At 49.8% G+C, this 26,474-nt stretch overlaps 1 protein-coding gene across 1 annotated transcript in view; it reads left to right on the forward strand.

Moving 5' to 3' along the window:
* PTPRF (protein tyrosine phosphatase receptor type F) overlaps positions 1-26,474 on the forward strand; it is a 292,186-nt gene that overhangs the window by 225,027 nt on the left and 40,685 nt on the right. Inside the window, exons 14-21 of the mRNA XM_029084975.1 lie at positions 3,179-3,484; positions 6,609-6,802; positions 13,489-13,515; positions 15,752-15,869; positions 18,122-18,700; positions 19,340-19,437; positions 25,333-25,586; positions 26,273-26,363. Of these exons, the coding sequence (XP_028940808.1) occupies positions 3,179-3,484; positions 6,609-6,802; positions 13,489-13,515; positions 15,752-15,869; positions 18,122-18,700; positions 19,340-19,437; positions 25,333-25,586; positions 26,273-26,363 (1,667 nt within the window). The remainder of the gene's footprint in view (positions 1-3,178; positions 3,485-6,608; positions 6,803-13,488; positions 13,516-15,751; positions 15,870-18,121; positions 18,701-19,339; positions 19,438-25,332; positions 25,587-26,272; positions 26,364-26,474) is intronic.

A 26,474-nucleotide genomic window follows, 5' to 3' on the forward strand; every position in this document is an offset into this window, starting at 1 on the left:
TTCCTGCACTCTTCCATCTAGTTGTCCTGAGAATGGCTGTGAGATGTTGGAGGTTGACATGTTCAGGTGGGACACAAACTGCAGGAGCAGAGTCCTGCTTTCCAAAGAGTTTGTCTTCAGGCTCTATTCCTGGCCCTGACAAACCAGTCAAGGGTAAGGTAGGAGGCAGTCATCACTAATGAGTCACTAATGGGCTGGAGAAGGATGTCTGTGTTGATGCTGCTGGGCTTTTCTTGTGGCATCCCTGCTCAGGAGTGGTAGGGATGCTTGTATGGGAAGGCCAGAGGGATGCAGTGCTCCTTTGCGCCCCTCCAGCAGCACAGCTCGGATCCCATCTCCTGTGAAGACAGCTGCCTTCTGGGCTGTCTCTCCTGCTAAGCTCCTTGCTTAGTTGCTGAGCACCCTGCAAAAAGTACAAGAAATGCTGCTTTGAGGGCCTGAGGAGTACGGGGGAGGTTTCTAGGAGTCTGCAGTGCCTCAGGCAAGCAGTGAGATGCAGGAGAGGAGTATCAGCTTTGTGCCGTCAGGCCTCAGCATTAAAATGCTGTTCTCACTTGAGATACGAAGGTGGGTCTTGAGGCTACCTTTTCCCTAGCTTGAGGAGTAGGTGGGCCGGGTGGGTGCACAGGGCTGCTGTGGGCTGGTGAGGGAGGCTGGTGTGAGTAGCCTGGAGGCAGCAGAGGTTTGCACAGTGTGCTTGTGGGTACATCTGCCTGTGTGGGTGCATGCTGGCCACCCAGTCTGCTCTTTGCTGGCCCCAGGAGGGACACTTCCACCACTTGTGCATTTTCAGTTGATCCTGCTCATGTTATCAAGTTTTATTTTGCTTTCTTTAAGTGTTAATCTGAGTTTTTGTCTTGCATATCATGTGTGTGACTCTTACCCAGTCAACAGCCAATGTTCAACCTGCCCACACTGCCAGGTAAAGCTGCCTTTGGAGAAGAAGCTCACTGCTGCATCCCAAGGGATGCTGTGGAGGCCCAAAGCCAGAGCACGTCTTTTCTGTGAAGGGCTTCTCTGCAGAGAGTGGCAAAGGAAAGGCTTACCAAGCTCCTTATGTCTCACCTCACCCCTCTGAGGGATGCCGCCAGGCACTGTGTCTACCTTATGCCTTCCCTGAATTCACTCTTGGTGTTGCTTTGGTGCTACGTCTTCCTACTGTCTTCTCTGCCACTTCTCTGCTGATTAACCAAAAGAGGGTGAGGATTTGTTTTCTACCCCTCCTCCCCTCCGGTATACCAGATGGCAGGGCTGGTCCTGCTCTGCCTCCCTCACATAGGCAACTGTTTGCTTCCACACGTTGCTTTGACTTATCTTTCCTCCAGTGTAGCTCCCATAGCAGCATTCTGACTGGTAAGACATTGTCTTTTCCAGCTCCATCACTGCTCACTCTCCCTCTTATCTTTCCTCTCTCAGGCACCACAGTCTGGGCATCAGGGATGGGCCCTGCTCCCTGAGCACAGAAATGGGCACTAAGAGTTACACGCAGCCTGCGACTGCCTCTGCAAGCAAGTGGATCTTGTTCCCAGCAAGCAGAGGTCACCAATGGCATTAGGAGGTCTTGCTGTCCCCAGCTTTCCCAGATCTTCTCCCACTTCCAACCTGTGCCCAGCAAAGCCAAGGCACAATTGTTGGGTGCTTTAATTGTCTGAAGTCCCCGCTGCCATCTGGAGTAATGTAGGTTGTGTTCACCTTTGCACAGGCGGTGAGCAGGCAGGCTTGTCCCTGTGCCCCAGGAGGGCTGACTCTGGTGCACTGATGACTTCAAGGACTGCAGCATGGTGAAGGGTTCCAGTCTTTTTTTCAGATGTTTCTAGGTGCAGTGAAGGATGGAAGTGGCCTTTCACCTGCCGTGGCAAAGCAAGATACCTTGTATTCTGTTATTGCCTGGCCAGACAGCTTCCTAGCCTTGGAGCAACTGTGCGTGCTTTTTTTGGTGATGGTGCCCTGCCCTCTCTGCTTAGGGCTCTTGCCTGTTGTGCAAGCACCCAGGGATGCACCCGTCTCCCTAAGCCTTCCCCAACCAGATGGGCTCCCTTCCTTCTCCAGGCTTCCACCCTTACCTTCTGTGCAGGCATGCTGTCTGCAGAACCCCTGGGCAGTGAGGCCAAATGAGAGGGCTCCCATGCTGCCAGGGCCCTGTTGCAACAGAACAGCAGTTCTGCAAGGCTGGAGAAGGGAATGAACCAGGCAAGTGTCCTAGAGATTCTCTGCTTTGTCCAGGTCACCTCTCCTTTCCTGATCCCTCTCTTCACCCCTTCCCCAGATTTGTTTCACTGCTCTTCCCCAGCAATGCTGTGTGGAGGGGACTGTTCCTCAACCCAATGAGAAGTGTCCGCTGCCCAGATCCCATTCCTCGCTCTGTGGCCAGTTAACGTTGCTGGGGCTTAGAAGTTAACGCAAAGTGCAGGTGGTTTTTTGCTTGGGAGGGGACAAGACCTGCCTACCTTCCCCTGTACAGCTCCACAGGCCAGGAAGCTGCTGAGGCAGGTAACCAGTTTGGCAGGCATGAAGCAGTCAGTCCCAGATAGTAGGCACACGTGCAAAACAGCACAACCATGTTATCTCCTTTTTCCACATGGTGCCTGGCTCCCACCTGGGTCATGCAGCTGCTCACAGCTGATGGTCATGATTTCAAACCCTGCCTGGACACACTCCAGCCAACCTCAGTCACCCACTGTCCCTCCCTTCTTTTGTTTCCTCCACTTGTCTAGGAGCAAGTTGTTGCAAGCCTTCATACAATCTGTTGTGTGAGCTTCCCCTTCTGCCACTCTTGCCTTCTGTAGCTTCCTACCTCTTCTGGTTTCCATCTGCTTCAGATCTTTACTGAAAGCATCTCTCTTCTCCCTGCCGGTCTCTCTCTCTTTTGCACCCCCCCTTTCCTTACTGTCATTGTTGTGTTTGGTAAAGTGAGTGTCCAGAACTGCTTTGGGAAGAGGTGTTCTCTGATGCAGAACGGCACTTCTCCATGCTGTTCATCAGGCTTTCAAATACAAATTGCCCCTAGTGCCATCTTTGGTGATCTGCGAGGAAGGCAGGCAGTTGTCCAGGAGGCTACTGGCTGAATTTCCATGTGTGTGTTCAGTGCTCAGTTGGCTGGGTAAAAGTTCCCTTTGCATTTTGGTTTGTCCTTTCACTCATTTCCCTTCATCTCCCCACTTCATTTATTTATCCCCAGCCCCCTCCGCCCCACCCCAAGAAGTCGAGTGTATAAGCACCAGCTCCACTACCATCCGGGTAAGTTGGGTGCCACCGCCTGCCCAGAGCCGCAATGGGGTCATCACCCAGTACTCCATTGCGTACCAGGCAGTGGAAGGAGATGACAACACCAAGCATGTGGTGGATGGCATTGGACGGGAGCACTCCAGCTGGGAGATCAAGGACCTGGAGAAATGGACCGAGTACAAGGTGTGGGTAAGGGCTCACACTGATGTGGGGCCTGGACCAGAGAGCATCCCCGTGCACGTGCGCACTGATGAGGATGGTAGGTGTTACTGAACAGCTCCTTCAGCTGCCACTTCGCGTTAACCAGGACTCTTCTAGCTGAGTTGCTGGGAGAGGGGGGGAAAGGGGGTGGGGAGTGCTTTTCAAACAGGACCAGCACCTGTCAGGAGCAGTGCTTTAGTCATCTGCTTCAGGGAGTGGGTCTCCACCATTGCCCTGGAGTGGGGTAGGGGAACTGCTCTGCTGGCCCTTGCTCTGATACAAAGGTTGCCTCCAGGCTGTGGGTTAGGTGTCCCAGCGTGGTCCTGCAAGGGTCCTGTGTGTGTTAGCAGTGCTTCCTGTGTGCATGAGGAGGTGTTACACTGCTTTGCCATTTTGGCTTTCTAGTGTTTGGTGGTGGTGGTTTCCATTTTACTGAAGGTAATGTGAGTTTCTTCACTGGAGGGGCTGTCAAGCATTGGAACAGGCTGCCCAGGAAAGTGGTGGAGTCCCCATCCCTGGAGGTACTTAAAGGACGTGTAGATGTAGTACTTGGGGACATGCTTTAGTGGTGAACTTGGCAATGCCGGGTTTACATTTGGACTAGATGATCGTGATGGTGTTTTCCAACCAAACTTTTCTATGATTTGAGTTCTCCCAGACAAAGGCTTTTCTCACATTGTTAGATCAGGGCTTGAAGTTTACTTGTTGACCTGAAATCCAGCAAACTAAAGAGGAGAAAAGAAATCCATTTGAAACTTGTAGATATCACAGGAAAGCTGCTTCCTGCCCTGGCTTCCAGGCAAGCCACAGCTTATATAAATCTGCTCTTCCGCTTAAGAGTCAGAATATCGCATGTACAGAACACTCTACTGGGTACGACAGCTTTAAAGAGAAATTGCTTTGTATTAGCAGGGCTGTCAGTTATGTCATCATGACTTAAGCCATTTCCTTTGAAAGTGCCAGAGCTCAGGGTGACAGTAGGAGCTTCCATGGCTTCATGCTGACCCCAGAAGCTGCAGATTTAATGGGAGAAGAAAGAGATGCAGCATCCAGGCAAAGAAAGGATGATCTCTGCATTGTCCAGTCAGCATAGCAAATTGAAACCAGACACATTACAGTTTCCTTAAATGAGCTGCCACTGTCCCCCACGTCTCCGTGGCTCTGGAAGTGGTGTCTGGGAATGCTCGCTGACTGCATTCCTGGGCTGGCAAACATATGTGTGTGTGTGTCCTGCTGCCTGTATTGTTTGCTTCAGTTCTCATTCAGCAGCGTTGTAGCCCAGGGGAAGCTGCTACCCCAGAAATGTCGCAACAAGCTCTCTCAGTTTTTGGGCATCGTGGTGGGACATTCCAGCTTAGCTGTCAGGAGTGATTTCATATCCCTCCGACATGCTGATGCTCAGTAGATAGCCATAATGAAGGAATGAGAAATGCTAAACTGATCTGAAGACAAACTGAACTTTCCCTGTTCTGGTCTCAGACATAGCACATAGTTCCCATAATGAGGTAGGTAGGATAGCATTCCTCGAAACACTGTGGTCTGTTCACATTCGCATCTTTCATGTCCCCACAGTGTCCCAGTGTTGTGTCCTGCCGAGGCCTCCCGCTTTCTCTTGCCAGCAGAGCTTGACACGCAGTTTCTGTCTGGTTCTCGGGGAGGATCTTGTTTTTCACTTGGACTTCCAACTGTGTGTGTGGGCAGGTGTCTGGGTAGGGCAGAAGAGCCCTGTGGCTTGTGCAAGGTCACTGCACTAAGTGAATTGTGGATTACAGCGTAGGCTGCTCCAGCCAGAAGGTGGTAACTATTCAAGCACAGTCCCCTCCATTCCCATACCCTGAGCTGGCCTCATGATGCTAAAATGCTCCATTCCTCCTTTCTCTATTTTATTTAATTATCTACAATTAAGAAGGACATCTGGGGAAAATAATGAATTGCCCTGCAGCTTAAAAACTGTGCTTACCTGCTGGGTAGCTGTTTCTTCCCATCTACTTGGTTGAAATAGCAGTACTCATTATGTCTGCTTGTCAGTTATCCATCCCTAATTGTCTAATACTGATTGTTTCTTGCTGTGTTGAGAATTGGGGCATACGGGGTTCCAAACCTCTGGATTTTCCCAGGCAGTGGAGAATGGAAGGGGTCCTGCAGTAGAGGTGCTAGGATGGAGCCCAGGTCCTTCACTTGGGTACCAGGCACTCGCCTAGCAGCCGTCTCCTCTGCAGGGAGCGCACACCTCTGCTCCCAGCTGCTTCAGCCGGAAGGGGCTTTCGAGGAGCAACTGAGAAACTAATTTTTTAGCATTGACATTTTTGTCACAGTCAATGCAAGAGCAAAAAGTAATAAGGAGGTAATTTTTCCAAATGGTAAATAGGGTATAAATACATTTTTAAACGGTCCTCACCTTGCAAGAAAATTGATATTTTCTGGGCAGTGTAATTTTTCATTTTATTATCAAAAAGCATTCAGCTAGCCGTGCATGAAATACAGTCCCCAGAGCTGTCACAATCCCCATGGGCCCCTTTATCTGGCTGAGTTCAGTGGCTGCTGTCTCTGAGCTCTGGGTTATTGTTTTAGGATGGTGCTTTTCTCCCTCATTAACCTCTTGCTGTCACAGGGGAAGAGCACGTGTGCACTCTGGCTGGTGGCAGGTACCAGGGCTCCCCGCAAGGCAGGCTCAGTGCCCAGTCGCGCTACCTGGGGCTGTGGGACTGTGTTTAGGTGTACGCAGGGGGATATGAGAGGAGGTGGTGTGACAGGCAGGATGCAAAGAACGCTTCAAAACCCCTGCCTCTGCCACAGGGCATCCTGTGCTGTGGGTGGTTACCATATTCTTTATATTCTGCTATATTCTCCTACTCTTCCTTGCTCCCCTGTTGCTGGTGACAGGAGAGGGATAGAAGGACCTTGGGTCTGATCCAGCATACTGACCTATATTAGGAGTGCTCCTGCATATCACAGTGGTGCACTTTCCTACTGAGAGCAGCAAAAGTGTTTGGATGCTGGGAAAGGGTTGGGGGATATGGTCACACTGGAAAACTGCAGTCTGACCTCCTGGGCAGGTACAGGGAGCTTGTGCCAGCAGGGCCATCCTTGCAATGAGGTGAAGGGAAGGTGGGAAAGGAGTGAGAGGTAGCTGACACTGATTGTGTGGTACCTGCTAACTGTCTGTCCTGTGTGTGTTACAGTGCCCAGTGCCCCACCACGAAAGGTGGAGGTGGAGTCTGTGAATTCGACAGCCATCCGGGTGAGCTGGAAGCTGCCCATCTCCAACAAGCAGCACGGGCAGATCCGTGGGTACCAGGTCACGTACGTGAAGCTGGAAAACAACGAGCCCCGAGGGCAGCCAGTGATCAAGGACGTCATGCTGTCAGAAGCACAGGTACGGTGTGGGGACCATGGGCTGGTGGGCATGGCACCTTCCCTCTCCACAGAGGGCCAGGCTGGTCCTCTTGTGGCTTCAGAGCGTGGGACTCAGCCCTGCCTGAACAAAGCAAACAGTTTATCCCTAAACTGTGGCTTACAAATGGGTAAAAAGTTTGATCAGAAAAGGATCGCAGTAGGAAAGACGATGTATTGGAAAATGCTCTTCTCCTACCCCTTCTCCAATACGTACCTCTCTCTGCCTGCCATGTCCTGTGCAGACTCCAGCTGGAGCAAATTGTGTTTTGCCAGTCAGGTTATAAACCATCAGAGAGTTTTAAATAAGCCTTGAGTCTGCTTCTTCCATATTACTGACTACGTTCAGGGCAAAGCTGCTCTCAGCAGAGTCCACCGGGGTGCTGCCTGCATGTGGGGCTTGGAGGTGGCCCTGCACCGTTGGGTGGGCACAGCATGCCAGGCGGGGCAGCCCTCCTGTGAGTCAGCAAAGCCTCCCTTCACTCCTGCTTTTGCAAGGCAAGGACTTGACCTTGCATTGCCACTTGAAACCAAACTATAGATGAAGCCAGCTGAGTCTGGGAAAGGCTCGGGGGGAAGGGAGGAAGTGAGCTGCAGACCCACATCGCCTGTAAATGGCTTCGCCCTCTGCAATCCCCATACAACAATCTGCTCATATTTTTGCAATCTCCTGGGTGCCTCACGGGCTGTGAGCTGAGGCCTTGTTCCCACACAGTGCTGCAGCCATGGCTGCGTGCTCCGCTCAGCCCTGCAGTGCGTAGTTGCCTCTTTCCCAGGGTCCAGGGAAGTTTTTGGTGTCCTGTCTGTGATGAAATACAACTCTTCTTTGGAGCAAGGGTCCTTCGTCCTGGATGACCCACGCTGTTCTCAACAAAGATAATCGTATAAATGAAGTACAGGATCTGCTGCTGTTGGAAGCGACGAGTAATCGATTCAGAGCTGGCTTGCTTGAATGATGCCCAATATAAATACTGGAAAGCTGCAACGATTAATTGATCTGTCTCCTGAACGCAGCTGTGAATCATTTATACGTTTGTCAGTGGGGAGTGCAGTGCACAGAGGCAGCTTTACTCCCCATTCATATTCTGAAGGATAAAACTCGGTAATAATGTGGAAGGGGAAAACTTTGAAGAGAGAAAATGCTTTCAGGGTCCTTGCAGTGTTGTCAGGGGCACGACTCTGTTTATGTTTCAGATGTTGCTTTATTTTAATCGCTAGAAAAGCTGCTTTCTGCCCTTTACTTATTCCAGGAGGATATAATCTTCTGTGGTGTTTGAACAATTGATGCTGTGTTGTTCAGCTGGAGTTTGGAGTTAATGGGTTGGTCCCAAGCGTAGGTGGGCGAAGTTGGCAATGTTGTTTTTGTTGGTGTTTTCAAATATTTTATGCTTGCCCAGCCAGTTCTGTTTTCACTCCTTACTCATACATTTCAGAGAGAGAAACCCCATGCTAATGTGCAGGAATGAGGATGCCAGAGCCAGAAACTTTCCAAGGAGTGCTGGATTTTGCATTATTTTGAATGTGTGCATCAAGGAGGCAAGTTGCTTGAAGTTTCCTGGCCTGTCAGACCACTTACCAGTATTTGGTGAATTTATGTGGGAAAGTTCTTGATTGCTGTGATTTTTATTTTTTTTTTTCTGGTGTATATGATGCTGAACTCATCCACTGTAAGTTTTGGATAGAAGTGAAGGCGAAAAGATAGTTGCAGAGAAGTGACTACTCTGAAGGAGTCATGTCACTCTTGGGATAAAGTAATGATGACCCTGCAGGGAAGAGGTTTCACTGACTTGGCAGAAGAGATCTTTATTTCCCAAAAGAGTGAGAAGCCAGGCATGACCTGTGCTGGTGATGAAATACATCTGCTCCAGAAGCTGAAGAACCCTGTAAGAGCTGCCATCTTTCAGTACAGCAGTGCGTGTCTTTGTGAACAGCCAGATCAAACTTTAACGAGTAGTCTTAGAAGAGTTATTTTCTATGGAAGAAAACAAAAAGATTCACTGGAACACCTGTCCCTGAAGGTCACAAGATGAAGATGGCCAGAATATAGCTACAGTTCAGTACTCATAAACATTTATATGAGTGCACAAAGAATTAAACCAATTTAAAATCTGGGGTCAGAGAAGAAATGCTCTGGACATGTAGGCCAAACCCCTCCTCCTGCCCAGCCAGGCTGTGCTGGTTTCGAGTAGGTATGTACCACATAATCTGCTTCCTGCAGATGATATGAAGACACTGGTATTAAAGCTGACTCATGATTTTTCCTGATTGAAGATGAGAAATATAGAGAGAGTAAACGAAGATGAAAGGTAATGGAGATGTTAGCTATGCAGATAATATAGATTCTGAGTTTTCAAAACCATTTGAGCGGAAAGGACTAAAACATCAGCAGAGAAATGGGGGCCCTGGTGCTGGAGAGATCACATTTTATTTTACAGCCTCCTGCCTAGGGAGAGTAATCAGTTGTTAGGAAGGTCCTGCAATGGAGCTGAGGCCTCTCCCTCCCCTCTCTGCCTGCTTCTGTGACTGATGACCTCCATCAGACTCCTCTGTGCCTTCCAGTCTGAGCTCTCACCTCCTCATGACAGACTGATGAACAAGCAAATGCGGCCATGCCCTGTGGAGGAGTGCCCAGGGAGAGCGTGTGTATCGCTGCAGAGCTGGGTCAGATACCTGCACCGCCTCCCACACAGGCCCTGCCGATCGCCACTTGGCCAGGTCCCATGGTGGGCAATGGCAGAAGATTCATCTCTGTGCCCTGGGTCTTGTGCACAACACATCCAAGCACCGAGAGAGCAGCTTTGAAAGGAGCAGAGGCACCAGTGCAGGGTCTCAGCTGCGCCCCACCACTCTCATACAAGTCCTCACCAGCTTAAGGGAGCAGAGGATAGCGGGGCCATGGGGCACAAGCGTTACGTTCTTCAGGGGAGGGCAGGGCCCCACCTGCTTTCCTTGGTCTCCAATCCCAGGGCAGCTGCAGCATGTCAGGAGGAGCAGTGGGCCTGATCCCCTCCATCCCTCCACAGGTACCAGCCTCACGTGCCCTGTGGAGCTCAGTGCTGAGCAGTGCCAGGCAGCAATGCTGAGTCTGGAGCACCAGGCACAAAGGAGGCAGCAGGGCTAGGGGAGGACAGGCCTTCCCTTCCCCTTTAGGTTCCCATGCAAGCGCAACTCTTGTTTGCTCTTTCCAAGACAAGCAGCTGGACCCTGCGCGAATCCAGCTGTTGATCCATTTTGTCCTGTTCCCAGGCTGCGTCTCCTCAGCCCGGACTGGAACGTCTTGAGGGGGGACTTTCTCCCTATGCTGCAAGGCAGCCTCAACAACTGCTCCTGCCCTCAACTGTGCAGCATATATGCCAGGGACCTGCTGCCTTCATCGCTCTGCGGATGTGGCATACACATTAGCCTTGCTGCTTACAGCCCTCTGCAGATCCAGCCTGCCAGAGGGCTTTGCTTCTGCTGCTGGGAGCTGGCTGGGTACAGCCAGGTACAAGGAGATGAGGCTTTGTGGAGGAGAAACTCCTGCCACCTCCTCTTCCTGCTCTGCAAACAGAGTCATGGCAGGGGAGAGGTGTGCTGCCCACAAGAAGGGCTGCAGGCTCACAGGAAGATTGTGTGGTCTTCGCAGGTGGCACTTCTCCATCCAGCATGCAAACCGAGCGCACATCCCACCAGCTTGCTCCAGAAAAGCAGGAAGAAGTAACGGCAAGCACTTCAAGCTGTTGGATTGAGATCAGAGGAGAAAGGGGAAGCAGAGGCTCTTATTCTTCTTGGGCAGTGCCCACCTCAGGCATAACACAGAGGAATTTACAGCCTCCCTCTTTCGCTGGGTGATAGTCAAGGATCTTTATCTGAATCTACTTGGAACAACTCCTCATGCATGTGTACTCGTCAAGGTAAGAGTCTGGCATGGAGGTGAGCTGTACTCTGCGTTGTAAGTGCAACAAAACCTAGAGGCACCATCTAAGAGGGATTCCAGTAGTGGACAAAGGTGAAGTTCTGGAGCCCTCAGACCCCTCCACATCCCACAAGCTGAGCACCTGAGTTTACATCTGGAGTTTACTGTTGCACCACAGTCACTGAAGCAGAGAGGAGAAGGATCTGCAAGAAAACAGCAATATCCACTTCCCATAGCTGGGGCTGTTTAGGAGGGCTTGAGTCTGTCTTTTGCAAGAGCCGTGGTCAAGGAAAACAGCCATTCCCTGGTGAGACATGACTACGCTGTGCGGTGTTGAAGTGTAAAATGAAACGTTAAGGCATTGCAGCTGCCATAAATACACACTGTTAGCTTCAGCACTTCCCTGAGCCATCCTGCCTCGTGCACGCAGCACTGTCTGAGTTCTTTTTATGACAGCTCCTGGGCTTTTCAGATCAATTTGTCTTACTGACCAACCTTAAACAGTTAAGAAGCAATTGAGATAGTTTAAGGAAGGAGATGTTTTGATGTGCAGATGGTATTTTTATAATGCAACTGAATTCATACCAGGGTATTTATGCAGGCCTGGCTTTTCACTGCTACTCCTTCAGCACAGATCTCAAGGCATTTCTCTGCACTCTGATCTGATGCAAGATTAAAGTCCACTGAAACATAAGAGCAAACAGAGTTTGAACATTAGACGTTTGTTCTAAACTCCTGGTGGGTAACAAACTCCCTCCAGTGGTGTGGGAGGCTGTGAGATGCAGTAGCCTCCTGAGCTCGAGTCTGCTCCACTGTTTTATTGCAGTGGGGTGTCACCCTCTGCTCCTGCAGCTGCAATGGAGGTGGGTTGAGGTGTTACCATCCACATGGCCCTCATCCACCAGGGATATGGTGTTGGAGCAGAAGTGTATTTCTAGGAGAAAGAGCTACCAGGCCTCTTTTCCTTCCTGTAGCAAGACTTTTGCCAGATTTTAGACCAGCAGGGCAGAGTGTGTGGCTGTTGACCATGGTGTGGCCTGGCTGGTGCAGGTAGGACATCAAGAGCAATGACTTGAGTTGAGCTAAGCATGCAGCACTGGAAATAACACCAAGATGTATGCGGAAAGAGAGCCTTCAGTGATCATCATACTTAGTGAGGGCCTTGGTTTTATAGGATATCTTTAGGGACAACTTGACCTCTTTGCTGAAATTAAATTTTAACATGGTTTAGGGGATAATTCTACTGCAATCAGTCTCATGGCATTCAAATAAGTGAACTATAATAAAATCTTACAGGAACATTTCTCCAAAAAGTGCTTTTTTCTGAATTTAAAGAATAAAATAACAAATATTTTGAAGATGTGCCATGTATTTTACTGCTGAGGAGTGTCCTCTGCCATGGCGATATGCTGCAGCCTGTGAAAGCCACCTCAAATAGCCTGAGTACAAAAAGCAACTTGTAGCTTTAATGCGATTTAGTACTTCTGCCGCACTTGCAGGTTCCCGAGCACTTCAGCAGCATTAGCGGTGCTTCCCGGTGGCCTGGGGAAGTCAGTCTCTGAGCACCATTTCACAGCTGGCAGCTCAGGCTCAGAAGCAAGGCTTGACAAGGCTCAGACTGTGAGTCAGGGGCAATAATACCTATCTTCCACTTTCATCTCTGTGCTTGAACCCATTGACCGGTGCTTCCTCCAGGCAGATTTAGTAACCTGAGATGTAATGCATCACCTTGGCTGAGAGAGTTCACTGTGATCTCTGCAAACCTTCTTTTGGTGCATCAACCACAAAGAACAGTGCTATGGGCATGCATGGCAGCAGCCAAGGTCTGCTAAGTCTCACCACCCCAATGCAGCTTTGATGCCTTAGAGCCCCAAATCCAGCCAGAAACCTGCGTGTTCTCGCTTCAGAGCCCCAGTTGAGCTGCCATGGCTGGGAATCCATGTGAGCTTTTGCTGGGAAATGGTTGTGTAGAAGTCTTACCTGCAGGGCTGCTCTTACCAAATGAGTGTTTGCCGTTTGGTGTTGTGTAATTGGGAGTGAGAAGCTGATTCCTCAGTACATGTGCCAGTTTGAGTCTTGCTCCCAAACCATACAGCGCCATTGGAGAGAAGCAGCTTAGTGTGGAGCTCTCTGTAAGATCTCAGCCTCTTTTGCACTGTTTACAAGAGAGGACACTTACTGGTTTTCTGAGGTCCCCAGAGCATTTTCTTGCAAATGATACAGGAAAGAGAAGCTCTGTAAATGTTGCATTGGTGATTCCCTGCAGAGAGGGCCCTCTGAGTTTTGTGTGTTGAAGTCTTTGGTTCTCAACAAGAGATGATGGTTGGAGGATCACTAGGACAGAAACAAAACTGTTGTGAGTGACTTGTGGGGCAGCAGTCAGCCCCAGAGCCATGTTGGTACAAGCTGTCCCTTCTTGCTCCGGCTCGTGGAAGAGGCAGAGAAGTACAAACCAAGCCAGAAAGGGAGAGGACTGCAAAGTTAGGAAGTGGTGACCTCTCCATCCATATGAGAAGGAAGCTCCTTGCCCCTGTTTGTGTGAATGATCTCAGACCTACTGCACAGGCTAGCGGCATGTAGAAAATTGCTCTATGCCATTTCTTCCCTTGGCACAGCCTGTGCCAAGTGACCCGCTGTGTGTAAGTGTTGTAATCCCCCCCAACCCAGTCCTGCTAACCCCTGCTGTTGTCATCGTCGTCATCCCTTTCCTACACGTTGCCCCTTAAAATTCTGTGTCTCCATTTTTCTCTCCTCCTTCCTTTCTCCCCCGTCAGTGGAGAACTGAGGACTCCGTCGACCATGTAAGTACCACTTGTGTGTGTTCCAGGTTGGAAAAGAGGGGTTTGGTAAATCGATTTGTGAATTTTGTAGACACAGCGCTGTCAAAACATCCCTTTCACTCCCTTAATGAGGCTGGAGAGTTACATTGTGAAACCTTCCACAAGCAGCAAATACAGAGAAAATTGGCATTTAGATTGCTACTAAATGCAGAAAAGCAATTGACATTTCCTATAATCTGTATTTTCAGCTTGTTGCAGTGCAGTTTTAGGCAGGCTCAAGTGATCGACTCAGGAGGTGCATCCTACTTTCTGCAGTAGTTGGCCCACCGAGTTACACGGTGAAATTAGATATATAATCTTTAAACCACATTGATCGTAGTCATGAAAAATAACCTACACTCTCAACCGTGACCTTTGGCTGAAACACAGATAGTAATAAGAAAACAATCACATTTAAACAGTTAAATCCAATTTTTCCCACATAATTTTGAAATATAAATTTGGAGGAACAAACTAGAAAATAACCTTTTTAGAGTCAGCAATTCAATTACGTGCCCTACTGTGAGCTTCCCCGGCACGATGCATTTCTCCTCCTGCTTTATACGGAGGATTCTTGCTCAGAGTGGCTTTGTCATGACAGCATTGTGTTTACATTATGCAATCAGACCTTCTTTCATCCATCCCTCGTCTCTCTCTCCCCTCCTTTCAGCTTGCTTGCTTTGCTCCCAGTGGCATGCTTTTGCGTGAGAATTTCTCTTTGCATGGATTTGGGAGGAGTGAATTCTCTTGGGATGTTCAGAGTCTGCAGGTTTTGTGTGAGTGCTTCCCCTGCGGGTCCATTGGCACCGATTGGACTGCACGTCCACTCACCCGCACACACGATCTGCTGCAGGGGCGGAGTTGGGATCGGACTCTGGTTCACACGGTGATTTTGGCGGGGTTCTTGTTGGTGCTTGTTGATTTTTCTCTGGGCTGGCTGGTTCCGCAATGGTAACACGGTGATTTTGATGAGTAAGCCTGGGCAGGTAGCCTGAACCAGCAGCACTGACTGGAAATCATTGGGTGTAATAGTGTGGGTGTTTGCATGAGTGAGTGCTGGGAGACTGGCTGTGCTCTGAGAGCAACCACAGGTGCCCCTCATACCCCTCAAGCTGGCAGGGATCCCCTGGGCAGAGATCAGACCCCTGGAGCAGCCTCTAACAGTGTCCATGATGCATGTCCTCAGTGACTCAAGCTTAATGCTGTCCATCTCTGCTCTTCTCCTTGTCTGAAAGGATAAATAACCAACCTGGAGCCTCTGCCTCCTTTCCAAAAGCTTCCTCAGCCCCTTCTCCAGCCTGGTTGTCTCTTGCTCCTTGACTGGATGGATTATTAGTGCTAATGGCCCTGGTCCCTTTTCAGCATCCACAGATGAACACAGTTCAGGGGTGGCTGCCCTGAGCTCGTAGAGAGTTGCCGGGAGCTGCTGAGCTTGCTGTGCTTGCTCCTTGCAGGCCTGGCCAGCCAGGCTTGGCATAAGTCATGTTGCCGCTGGAGGCCAGGAGGGAGGAGTGGTGCTTCCCTCTTTGATCTCAAATTGAAGTGCGGAGCCATGCCCTCCTCCTGCCCAGAGGAAGCCAGAGCATGCAGGGGTGCTAGCACATCCGCCCTCCTCCCAGACCTCCCATGGCGCAGGGTTTTCCCTCCAGGTCTTGCCAACACCTTGTGCTGACCCCATCCCGTCCTTACAATGCCATGCCTGGCAGGGAGGGTGAACATGATGCTGTAGCACTGCAGGTGCTCCCTGCCTGGGGCTCCCCGCCCCTGCCTCGCCTGTGCTCCCTGCAGCTCTGCTGCAAGAGACAACTTTAAAAATCCCCAAATTAACCCCCAAGAGGTTTCTGCAGCCAACTGAACTGGCTTTTGCTCTAGTTCACAGCTCCACAGTCCTCATAGTCTCGGGCTTGCTGTGGCAGGGGGGGTTTGGCTTCATTACGGGCCACAGATCTCCAGAGCCAGGTTGCTAGTGGGTCCCTGGAAAGGCTAAGTGTTAGAGGCACGGGTTGAAATTAGGCAGGGGAGTGTTGGAGTGGCAGCGATTGTTGTTTGCTGGCTCTGTGTGCGAGACGTGTGTGCTTGAGCATGAGTGTGAGCTAGCGAGTCTGTCGGTGTGTTGCTGTTGAAGACACTGACCCCAGTGCCTTCCCTTTGCTCACTCCAGTAACAAGTATTTGCTCTTCTTGTTTGCCTCTCCTCTGCCTCATTGATGTGCTCCCAGGAGACGGTCATTGGAGGCCTGCTGCCGGAAACCACCTACTCTGTCACAGTCGCTGCCTACACCACCAAAGGAGATGGTGCCCGCAGCAAGCCAAAAGTCATCACCACCACAGGGGCAGGTGAGTGTGGGCAGCAGATGCTGCAGCCTTGTAGGGGTGGTAGTAAAACCTCCCAAGAGGTGCATGGGGAGTATGGCCAAGGCACGTGTACAGGAGGAAGCAAGAGGGCTGGAGGTGCTGCAGAGGTACACACTCTTGTGATCTCCAGCCCTTACTTACAGGCTTTGCCACTGGATCACCTGAGCAAAGTCCAACAAACAGATGGACAGACACTGCCAGGGCCCATGAGGGAGCAGTGAAACTCAAGGGTCTGAGCTCATCTGCATAGTCCAGAGACCTGGGAAGAGGAAGCCTGAAAGTCCAGGCCCTCCCTCATCTTTGGAGTCATGGCCTGTTCCCGTAGGCAAGTGCCATTTCTTGCTTCCTTCAGTGACTGCAGTGCTGCCTGGGATAGCCCCTGGCACAGAGGGCTCCTCAGAGCTGCTTCTCAGCTCCCCACTCTGGCCATTGCTACCGCTGCCTCCCCAGGCTTACATAGCTGAGCCCAGCTGCTCCTAGAGCTGTGGTAAAATCTGGAATGCAACAAATCCTGCCATAGGAGTGCTGCGGACACAACTTCTAGGTCCTGGTGATCCCAGCCAGTTCGATTCTGCTATCTCAGTAGAGACTCGTACCCTGTGCCTAGTGCAACACAGGAGCCTCGGCCTGGAGCAGGGGCACCCAGGAGCTCATCAGGTGCTTTCCTCCGGATGCGGTCAAGCTTTCCTTTGGCAGTGGCACCAACTAGTTGACATTGTCTTGTCCTCGATTTCCACTCACTAGACCTGTCCTACAACTGGTAATCCTGCTGCTTCCTCACACCAGCCACGGGAACAGTATTTACCACTTGTTATTAGGGGAAGGCAGCCTGTGCAAACTGAGAGCGTTTGTTCCTGGTGCTTTTAAACAAGGAACAGCTTGCCATCTCCTCTGCGCTGCATATGGGGAGCTCCAGAGGTAGTTTCCACTGTCACAATCTCAAATGCTGTCTCCCTTGTGCCTCGCCATGTTGTATGCTCTGTTCATCAAATTGCTACAGCTGTCCTATAAACAGGAAAAGCTTCCTAAACATCCCAGTGTTGCACTGTAAACCACAGTGGATCTTCCCATGTTATGATGCGCATTTAAAGTTAATATTTGGAATCAGCTTTGAAAATAACGTATCCCTTAATACTAACTGCTTTTAGACATCGTGTTATGAGTGCAAGGAGGATGGCACTGGCAGTGGAAATGTAATTGTATGTCTTAAATACCTACAAAACCACCCCCAGAGCTGCCTTTGTACAGGCTCGTCTGCAGGCTTGACCTCAAAGGGGAGCGTTGGTATCGCCCTCTGATGGCAAAATCGGGGCATAATTCTGTCAAATACGTTTTTCTCTTGTGCTCCTCCGTGGGTTTATACATTTCAAAACTGTGCGAGGATATCTAACTAGGTTTGGCTACAGTCCCATTTTCATATCAATGGCCCTACGCCTTTGATTCTGAGTGTCTTCCCTATCAGTTGATTTGTTTACAAATCTGAGCTGATGTAAAGACGCAGCCTTTTTTTAACTGAAGGAGATCAAGGTATTAAACCATCAATTTAAAGCCATCAGTTCCTATCCAGTGACAGCAACACCCCTTGACTTGTGCAGCATAAGCAAAAATCCTGTGGAACATTTGTGTTCACCTCTCACATCGGCACTGACATCACGAATCTGCTCATCAGCTAAACCAAAATGTATTCTGATGGCAAACAGCCCGCCCAGCTCTGCTCGCTGCCTCTGCAGATGGTAACACTGCAAGGTTTCAGGATGAAATTTGTCTGCCTCCAGACAGATCAGGGCGCTGGACTCGGGCTTCTGTGTGTCTGTTGTGGTACAGTGCACCGGGGCCAGCATAGCCTGGTGCTGCGCACTGGCTGGATTGTCTGAAGACCACTGATTGGGAGGACGGGATTCAGATCTTCTTTGAGATAAATATGATGCTTTGAGGTACCTTAAACCTTTCCTGTAAAAGGGGATGAATTTTGGGGCTGGATATGGCTGGATTTATTGCCTGTTTAGCTGGCAGCACATGGGAAAGGGGCAGCCAAAAGCTGGCTGGCTCCAGCTTCCCTCACCACCGGATTAGGGTCGGTCTGCCTCTATCCATGTGAATTGTCTGTCGTCCTCTTCACCCTGTTGTCTGAACTTTCCCACTTTCCTCAATCCTCATGGACTGAGCAGCACAGAAGCGATCCTTCCTTCCCCTCCTCCTAGGCTATAGATGGTCATTGTGTCTTTATGTTGCAGTCCCGGGGAAGCCCACCATGATGATTAGCACGACAGCCATGAACACAGCCCTCATCCAGTGGCACCCACCCAAGGAGATGGTAGGGGAGCTGCTGGGTTACCGGCTGCAGTACAGACGTCTTGATGAGGAAAAGATGAACACGATAGACTTCGGGAAGAGAGATCATCACTACACTGTGACCAACCTGCATAAGGGGGCCACGTACCTCTTCAAGTTGTCTGCCAAGAACAGAGCTGGCCCAGGAGAAGAGTTTGAGAAGGAGATCACTACTGCGGAAGATGTGCCAAGCGGCTTCCCACAGAACCTGCGTGTGGTGGGTCTCACCACTTCCACTACAGAAGTTGCATGGGACCCACCAGTCTTGGCAGAAAGAAATGGCAAGATCGTCAACTACACAGTGGTATACAGGGACATAAATAGCCAGCAGGACCTGGTTAACATCACCAAGGACACAAGTATCACTTTGATTAATTTGAAGCCTGATACCACTTATGATATAAAAGTGAGGGCCCGCACCAATAAGGGGGTTGGGCCGCTCAGCCCCAGCATCCAGTCCCGGACCATGCCTGTTGAGCAAGGTAAGTGCTCCTCTAACAAGCCCTAACAGCAAGCTCTGCCTCCGGGACAGGGACCTTTGCTTCGGTTCATGAGGCTACGCTCCCCTTTGCTCTGACTAATGAGATCAGGTACTGTGTGGCTCCCTAGTGTAAAATGAGTTCAATGAGGGGAGGTTCAGCAAAGGTTTCCTTAAAGTTGCCATTTGGGAGGAGAGGGGTGTTGGTGGTAGAGAAAGTGCCTTTGTCACTCCACAGGCACATTGTGCTGTTTTATCTGTACATGAAAGGCTCTTGCTTGAACTGGAGCAGACGGCTGGGTAGGATCATCTGCAGATCCAGTACCTGAGCACCACTGTTCTTTGATCATGGCAAAGGGCCAAGAGAGTGTGAGTGGAGTGGGAGAGAGGAAGGCTATAGTTCAGCCTGCAGCTTCCTTCCTGTGATGCTGGAAAGGATAGTCAAAAAGCAAAACTCGACTGGACACTGGAGACTTGGTAAAAAGCTGCTGCTCTTTTCTCCTCATCTCTCACTTCTCTGCTGTAGCTGAACTCTTCGACCTCTGCTGCTGAGTTAGACAAAGAGAGACTTGGAGCCAAGCTGCTGCCTGGCTCCCTCCTGACTTGTCCTTAGAGTGCTCAAATATCTTGTTTTTCATTTCAGTGTTTGCTAAGAACTTCCGCGTCAATGCTGTCATGAAAACGTCTGTGTTGCTGAGCTGGGAAGTGCCTGACTCCTATAAATCTGCAGTGCCTTTTAAGGTAAGGCCTGGGATGCAGAGCACAGCGAGCTCCACCTGTGGCAGTGAGCTGGGTGGTGGAAAGCAGCATCTTGACCTGCCACATGATATTTTCAGGCCATCAAACAAAGAGACGAGCAGAACAGGGTCACATTGCTCACTGGCCTGGGGTGTTGTGGAGCTCAGATCTCTAAGCCCAGGTTAGGTAGTGGCTTTTGCTTTTGAGCACCTGCGCTTGAACCATGGCACACAGTAGAGCACACTGCTGCTTTCTGTCCTCTTGTTCTTCTTAGGCCAGAAGGTGTTGTAGTTTTGTTGATTCCTTTGTTTTGATCAGTTGTGGAATAGCCAGTAAGCACTTGGCTCATGGTGACCAAACAGGAGTGAATAATGTTGGCACACCAATAGGAAATGCCAAGCACTGGAGGCACGCGCTGGGCAGAGCCAGTCAGAGAATGGGGATGTCCCAGGGGTCATTGTATATATTTCTGGCTTTTCACCATCCAACTAGAAACCCATCCTGACCATAGCAACTTTTGCTAAATACCCACTCCTCATAGTGCCCCTGAATTACTTGCCTTTTTGAAGGGAAATGGAAACTGGTCCAGCACCCCAAATCAGTGATGTTTTTCCCATGAGCAGTTGTGGTGGTTGTTCACCCAGTCCCAGTCATTGCTTCACTCCCCCATCAGCTTTCTCAAATATCTTGTACCTGGTATCACTCAGCTGGGGCCTACCAGTCAGGCAGCTCCATTGACAGTGGTTACACAAGCTTGTCTTGATGTCTGACTCAGAGGTGAAGCATGAAAAGTTATAAATGTGATTTAATCGCAACAGATCACCAGGACAAAGTGGTCTGAAAAACAGCCAGTGAATCAAACTAAGAATGACTCCTTCTGCAATGTGTCCTGTCTCAGAAATCCAGATTGTCTTTATGAGTTACTTCAGAGCATGAGGGCAGATGCATAATCTCAGGGAGTGAAGGAAGGAAGCATCATCACCCTTCTGGAAGCAGTACAAGGTGTGTCAGTGCAGAGCGAACTCTGCAGGAATGTCTGCTGCTGTCTTTTCTCCAGTTCTGGATGTAGTGTCATCCACCAGGCTGCAGACAACACTGATGACCCAATGTCTTCCTGCTCTTGTCTGTCCCTCAGTGCAGATCACTGATGAGGGTAAAAGACTAGAGTGTGGTGGCAATTTCTTCAGATCTCAGTGCAGCTTCTTTCCCTTAAGAAACAAGTCCAACATGTCACATAGCCAAGGATGATCTTCCCACCAGTCTCAGCAGGTATCTGCTGGTTCTCCCAAGGTAGCCCAGGGTGGGAGCAGTGTAACTTCCCTTCCTCCTTGCTGTGCTGTGCCTAAAGAGCAAATGCAAGGCCTGCATGAGCTGTGGGGAATCCGTGGCCAGGGCAGTGAAGCGAAGGTCTTGAACTGCAACCACATCAAAGTATGGGAGCACCTCCCCTTCCTTGTTACTGACTCTTCTTGTTTAAATCCTGAAGCTGAATTACCATGATCAATAGCAGACACTTGTTAACATGCAGAGTTTAGCTGAAGCAGACAAAGCTTTTGTGAAGACTTTGTGGTATTCAAAGCCTTCCCAGCTGTAGGGTGCATTAGGATCAGTGTTCAGATATCTGGCCGCAAGGAACTTCACAGAGCCCTGTTACTTTGCACTCTGCTGAAGAACCAGTCTGCTTCATCTTGCCTTATTCTTGTGGCACAAAGCCCTCTTCTCTGTCTGACAGCGCAGTGCTAGAAAGGGACAGTGTGACCTTTGGAGCGTTACTGCCACATAAGGATGGTGGAGTAGTTGGAGGTAGCCAGGAGCCAGGGGCATTGTCATGCTGATGCCTTGTCTTGGCCTTGTAGCTGCGATTGCTTACACAGACAGTGACTCAGGGTCCGACCGTGCTGTGAGTTAACCCTCAGATGACACAGGAGCAGATGGCATTAGCCACTTGCTAACTGAAGAGCAGTCATGCAAATAAGAGCGTTACAAGGATATTTCTCTAATAGTGTCTTCTTTCTATTAATATTCCCAGACTTGCAGACACACAAGTCAAGGCCAGGAACTAAGAGGGTGAGCTCCAGGTCGCTGACTGTGCCACTCGAAAGAAATCCTCAACTTTCAGAACTTTGTATTTTTGTAAACAAGGTTCACCTCTCTCTTCTAATTCAGCACATGGGCTGCTGAGGCCAGAGCCTGATACTGTAACTAGCATAGCAGATAAATCTCCATGGGAACAATTAGTATTATCTACACTTGATAAACAGTCTCATTCTAAATCTGTGTCCCAAAGGGTGTCATATTCTACTTTAACAGATTTAATTAAAGTAGATATTGTTCTGACAATGAATAGTGAGGGGCAGGCAGGACTGCTGCTTTTTTTTATAGGGGATGAACTGAGACCTTAGGAATTTTCATTGCTACCAAATCAATAATGAAGGTTTGAGTTCTCTTCAGGGAATTTTCATGGCTTCTTCTGGTCCAGGAGATAAATTCCTTCTAAAATGTTACCCAGCAGTTTTGGTGGAGCAGAGGCGCTATTCCTTTTCTATTCCAGCGTGCTTGCAGAAAGCTGTTCAGGAGCTTTCATGGAAAGTGCAAGATAGATACAACCTTCTCCTTGGGGAAACTGCACTTTTCTGAGACACATTCTTCAACTTAAGAGCAGAATAGAAGGCAGCATCACAAAGGATTTTACCAATGGGGCAGTAACACCTTTTGGAGATTATGATGATACAGGTTCAGAAATACCCCTGAGAATGCTGGGCAGAGCTTTTCTCACAGTGTGTCCCACAGAATGTAGTAATTACTCCTGCCCCCAAAAAAGGCAACCTTGTCTACTTTTCCGTCGAGTAATTATCTTCTCCAGTGTTGCATGCTGTGTGTCTTTTCATCTTTTAGTTCAATACATTCTTTACTGCCTTGAAATCAAGCAGCAAACCTTCAGCAGTGACATTTGGACCCACCTAGCTTTGCAAATTTTCTCTTGTGAGTAAGAGCAGCACAAATGACATTTTACAGCAATCCATGGGCTAGTCAGCAATGTTTGGCAGTTCAGAGCCCTTGGGCCAAATTTGCTGCTGACTTAAGTAGTTACCAGTGGGACATGATGCAACCTCTAAATAGCACTCCTGCTTGAGCTCCCGGCCATCTTCAGCTGCACAGGAATTACTGTTTCTGAGCCCTTACATTGTGGGAAGGTTTGTGTGGAGGCCTTAACTAATGGTGCATAACATTTGAGAAGACAATGTGTTATGGCAGGTAAAGGAAGGAAGAACTGCTGCAGCAACTGTGAAAAGGGGGGAGAGCGGAGAATGCTTCAGGAAAGCATTGCAAATGCCAATTTCACTGTCTTTGGAGACAATTTTCTGTGCATGGCAGTAAAGATCATCAACTGGTGTCAGGACTGAATTGAGGCCTGTGTCCTGGCCTTTTCCAATGCAGAGCAATCAGGGAACCTCCAAACTGAAATGCCTTACCATCTCTTCTGCCTCCTTTTGCCCCAGAACAACAGCTATGTCCCCAGCAGGTGCCTCATGTGCAGGCAGCTGGTGGGCGAGTATCTTCCCTAGACCACACACAGAAGCAGTTGGTGATACCTTTATTAGGGGAGACTGTATAATGAGAAATCTCAGTTGAGAGGCAGCAGAACTCATCGTGGGTTTTGCCTTCTTCCAGCATAGCTCTTAATGGTAGAAGTTGGTTTTGTTCAAGTATGTGTTGGAGCACAAGAAGTGAGGTCCTGCTGCTCCCTCGGGACACCCCTGGCTTGCTTTCATTGGAAATATCTGGACCTGTGCTATTGCAATATCATTGCAAGGGGTGGAGTTGGAACAGGTAGCAAAGCTGCTAAGGTGACTTGAAGTCTAGTGCTCCTGTCTTTGTTGTGCCTACTTCTGTGGCAGAGCAGGGTGAAACCTGCCAACTAAGTATCTGATATTCCAGCACTGTGAGAAGCATTTCTCATATTAGCATTTTGTACTCACTTTAGCACCCATCTGATGTGCGTGTCTTTGGAGAAAGGGATTAAAGCCCAGGAGAAAACATCTCTTAAGAGGAGTCACAGCAGAGATCAACTCTCTCCAGCTGTCCTACCTTTGACAGCCTTTCCTGCACATGGGGCAGCCAGGAAGGGCTTTGTCCCTGCACACCTCTGTTCTTTTAGTGCTATTTTTTGCAGTTCATCCCTGAATATTGAAGCATGTCAACAAACAAGACTCATTGTGTCTCTTCTCCATTGCTGGCTCCTCACTGCTGCTCTGTTACCTGTTGGGAGTCTCTTCTCAGCAGCAAAAAAGCTGAGGCTCTTTTCCTGTCCCAACCTCCATGCAAAGTGTGCTGAAGAGGATTTGAAGCATGCTGTCAGTATCACTGTTTGGATAACACAAAAGCAAAGCTGCAAATTCCAGGCCTAGCCTGGTCCCTGTGCCCTGCTGTCCTTCAGATCTCTTTCCATGGCCTCCTTCCTCCTCCTAGCCCCTGCACTATATATGAGAGCAGTGCTAATCAGCTGCCCTTGTCCCAGTGAGCCAGCAATATTCTGCAGATTTCTACCACCTGCTGAAAAGGTGACTTGGAAGGGAAGTTTGGTCCCTCCCTGGCTGCCTGTGTCAGCCTGAATGGTGGGCTCAGCTGGTGAAAAATCTGGTTTACTTCAAGTAATTTTTTTTCCACAGAGCTGTCTTCTCTTTCTCAAGGCTGCTGTTGAAAAGAGCACATTTTACTGTGTGATCTTTGCCTGTGGCATGTAATAGACTGCCATGGTTTAACATGCTGCAGCTCTGCCATTGCCAGTTTTTGGCATGCAGTGACTGCACCACTGTCAGGAAACCAGCACTCCCCTGCCACGCTGGACACTCTGCTGGTGGAAGGAAACACACTGGTTTCATCAAGGCTGGGGCACAACCTCTGGTCTCTGGGGTTCTCTACCCCCCATTTGTCTCTGTCTTCTGGAACTGTTTGAGTTTCTGGCTTTGCAGAGGCAGCACCCAGGGTTTCAGGGTACAAGGGTTGTCCCAGCAGGATTGGGATCTAGGTTCCTAGGGCAGACAGGCTGTTTGGTGCAGCTAATACAGCAGTGCCCATGGCTGCTGTACCCTGGGGGAGATGGGGATCCTGCATATCTGCAACAGGGAGCTGAGAAAATGCCATTAGCCAAGGAAGGTGTGCGTAGGGGCTGCACTGGGCCACCACCGGCATTGCCCTGCCCTGCCCAGCAGCCCCTTGCTGCAAGCGCAGCAGCGAAAAGCAGCGCCGATCTCCAGCCCACGGCTGGCAAGGCACCAGCATCTGTTGTCATAGCAACGGGGTGTCACACCTGCAGAGCCACTGTTTCGGGTACCAATTTGTGAGCCCTGCGCTTGATTTGTCAGATCATTGGTGAGGCACGTAACCCATCTCTGGTCACCTTGCTGGGAGGAGGATGCTGTGCATTAACCGTTCGATCAGGCGTCAGCTGGTAGACACGGGAGTGACACCAATTTAAAGCAGACGGGGTTTTACACCAAAAGCATATTGTGTGTTGTAGCCTTGTGAGACAAGAAACAAAGATCCATTCATCTCCGTGTGAGGGCAAAGCACAGCCATCTGGATTCCTCCCCCAAACTGCTGCTGAAACGCAGTGCGTGTGGCACCGCCAGACTCGCTGCTGGTGCCGGCTACCCGGGCTTTGCTGAGATGACCCTCTCTGCTCCATTGCTGCGAGATGCAGGGAACACAGCTCAACCCTCTGCTGGGGGTTGCTCTTCTTTAACTAAAGATTTATGGCTGTTTACGAAGCGCACAGTAGCTGAACCACCTGAGGGAGGGCCCAGAGCCAAATTGTCATCTCTAACGCTGCTGTTTTGAGTGTGAGTTTTCAGCAGCAGCTGTTGGCTGTATGAGCGTGTCCTTTTCCCGTTTCAGATTCTGTACAATAGCCAGAGTGTGGAGGTGGACGGCCACTCGATGAAGAAACTCATAAGTGACCTGCAGCCGGACACGGACTATTCTTTTGTGCTAATGAACCGCGGGAGCAGTGCTGGGGGGCTCCAGCACCTCGTCTCAATCCGCACCGCTCCTGATGTCTTGCAAAGCAAACCCATTGCCACAAACAAATACATACAAGAAGGAAAATTCACGCTCACCCTTCCCAAAGTCCAGACGACTGTGCCAGTTAGGTAGGTGCTGTGCCCAGGTGGAGAAGGCAGGGTGGGAGGCTAGAGATGGGGAAAAGGGCAGGACAGACCTCTGCCAACCTGTGGGTTTTGTAACCTGAGAGTGAATTTCTGAGCAGGCATTTGCCCATAACATGGGATCACACTGCTGGCTCTTTCTGAGCAAATATTTATGTTCAATAAAATTAAGATGATTCTCTGACAGTTTGCCCTCACCCTGGTGGGCATACTCCAGATGCTACCAGCAAAAACACAGTTGAGGATCAGGAGGGACTTTCTCTGACACTGTATAATATCCTTTAAATAAATAATGCCTAAAGCCTCTAGGAGATTAAAAAAGCAAGTTTGTGGAAGTCTTATTCGTTACTGTGGTATCCTTGTGCTAAAGCACAGTTCCCCCAGGGTTCTTGCTACAATCCGATTATATAAATGTCCTTCTCACAGCTCCTACACCACCCTCTGGAGCACAGTCTGTAGATCTTCATTAACCTAATGAGTGCTAACGGGAGTATTCTCTTCTCTGGTGCAGCTGGAAAACCTGCCTCTTCCTTACCTAAACCCTTTTGCTGCTTAGAGGGCAGGGAGAGGAGCAGGTTGTCCTTGGGATGCATATGGCACGTGTTACTTGGTGGCCTGCCAGAGATGACTTAGGGTCCAGTGCTTGTGCTTATGCTTTCCTTTCTTCCCAGGTGGTACTACATCGTGGTTGTGCCAGCGGATCAGAGCACCAGCAGCCCAATTGCTCGGTGGCGGACACCTGATGAGATGGAGCTGGACCAGGTAGGAGTCTGTAGCAGCTGCTGTAATGGAAGTGGCTCCCAGGTGGTCTGGCACTCTTTGCCCAGGCCTCCTGGCAACAGCACAGATGCAGCAACATAGGTGCAGACTGTA

Source organism: Antrostomus carolinensis, unplaced genomic scaffold (genome assembly GCF_000700745.2).
Source record: "Antrostomus carolinensis isolate BGI_N321 unplaced genomic scaffold, ASM70074v2 scaffold13845, whole genome shotgun sequence".
Classification (NCBI taxonomy): Eukaryota; Metazoa; Chordata; class Aves; order Caprimulgiformes; family Caprimulgidae; genus Antrostomus; species Antrostomus carolinensis.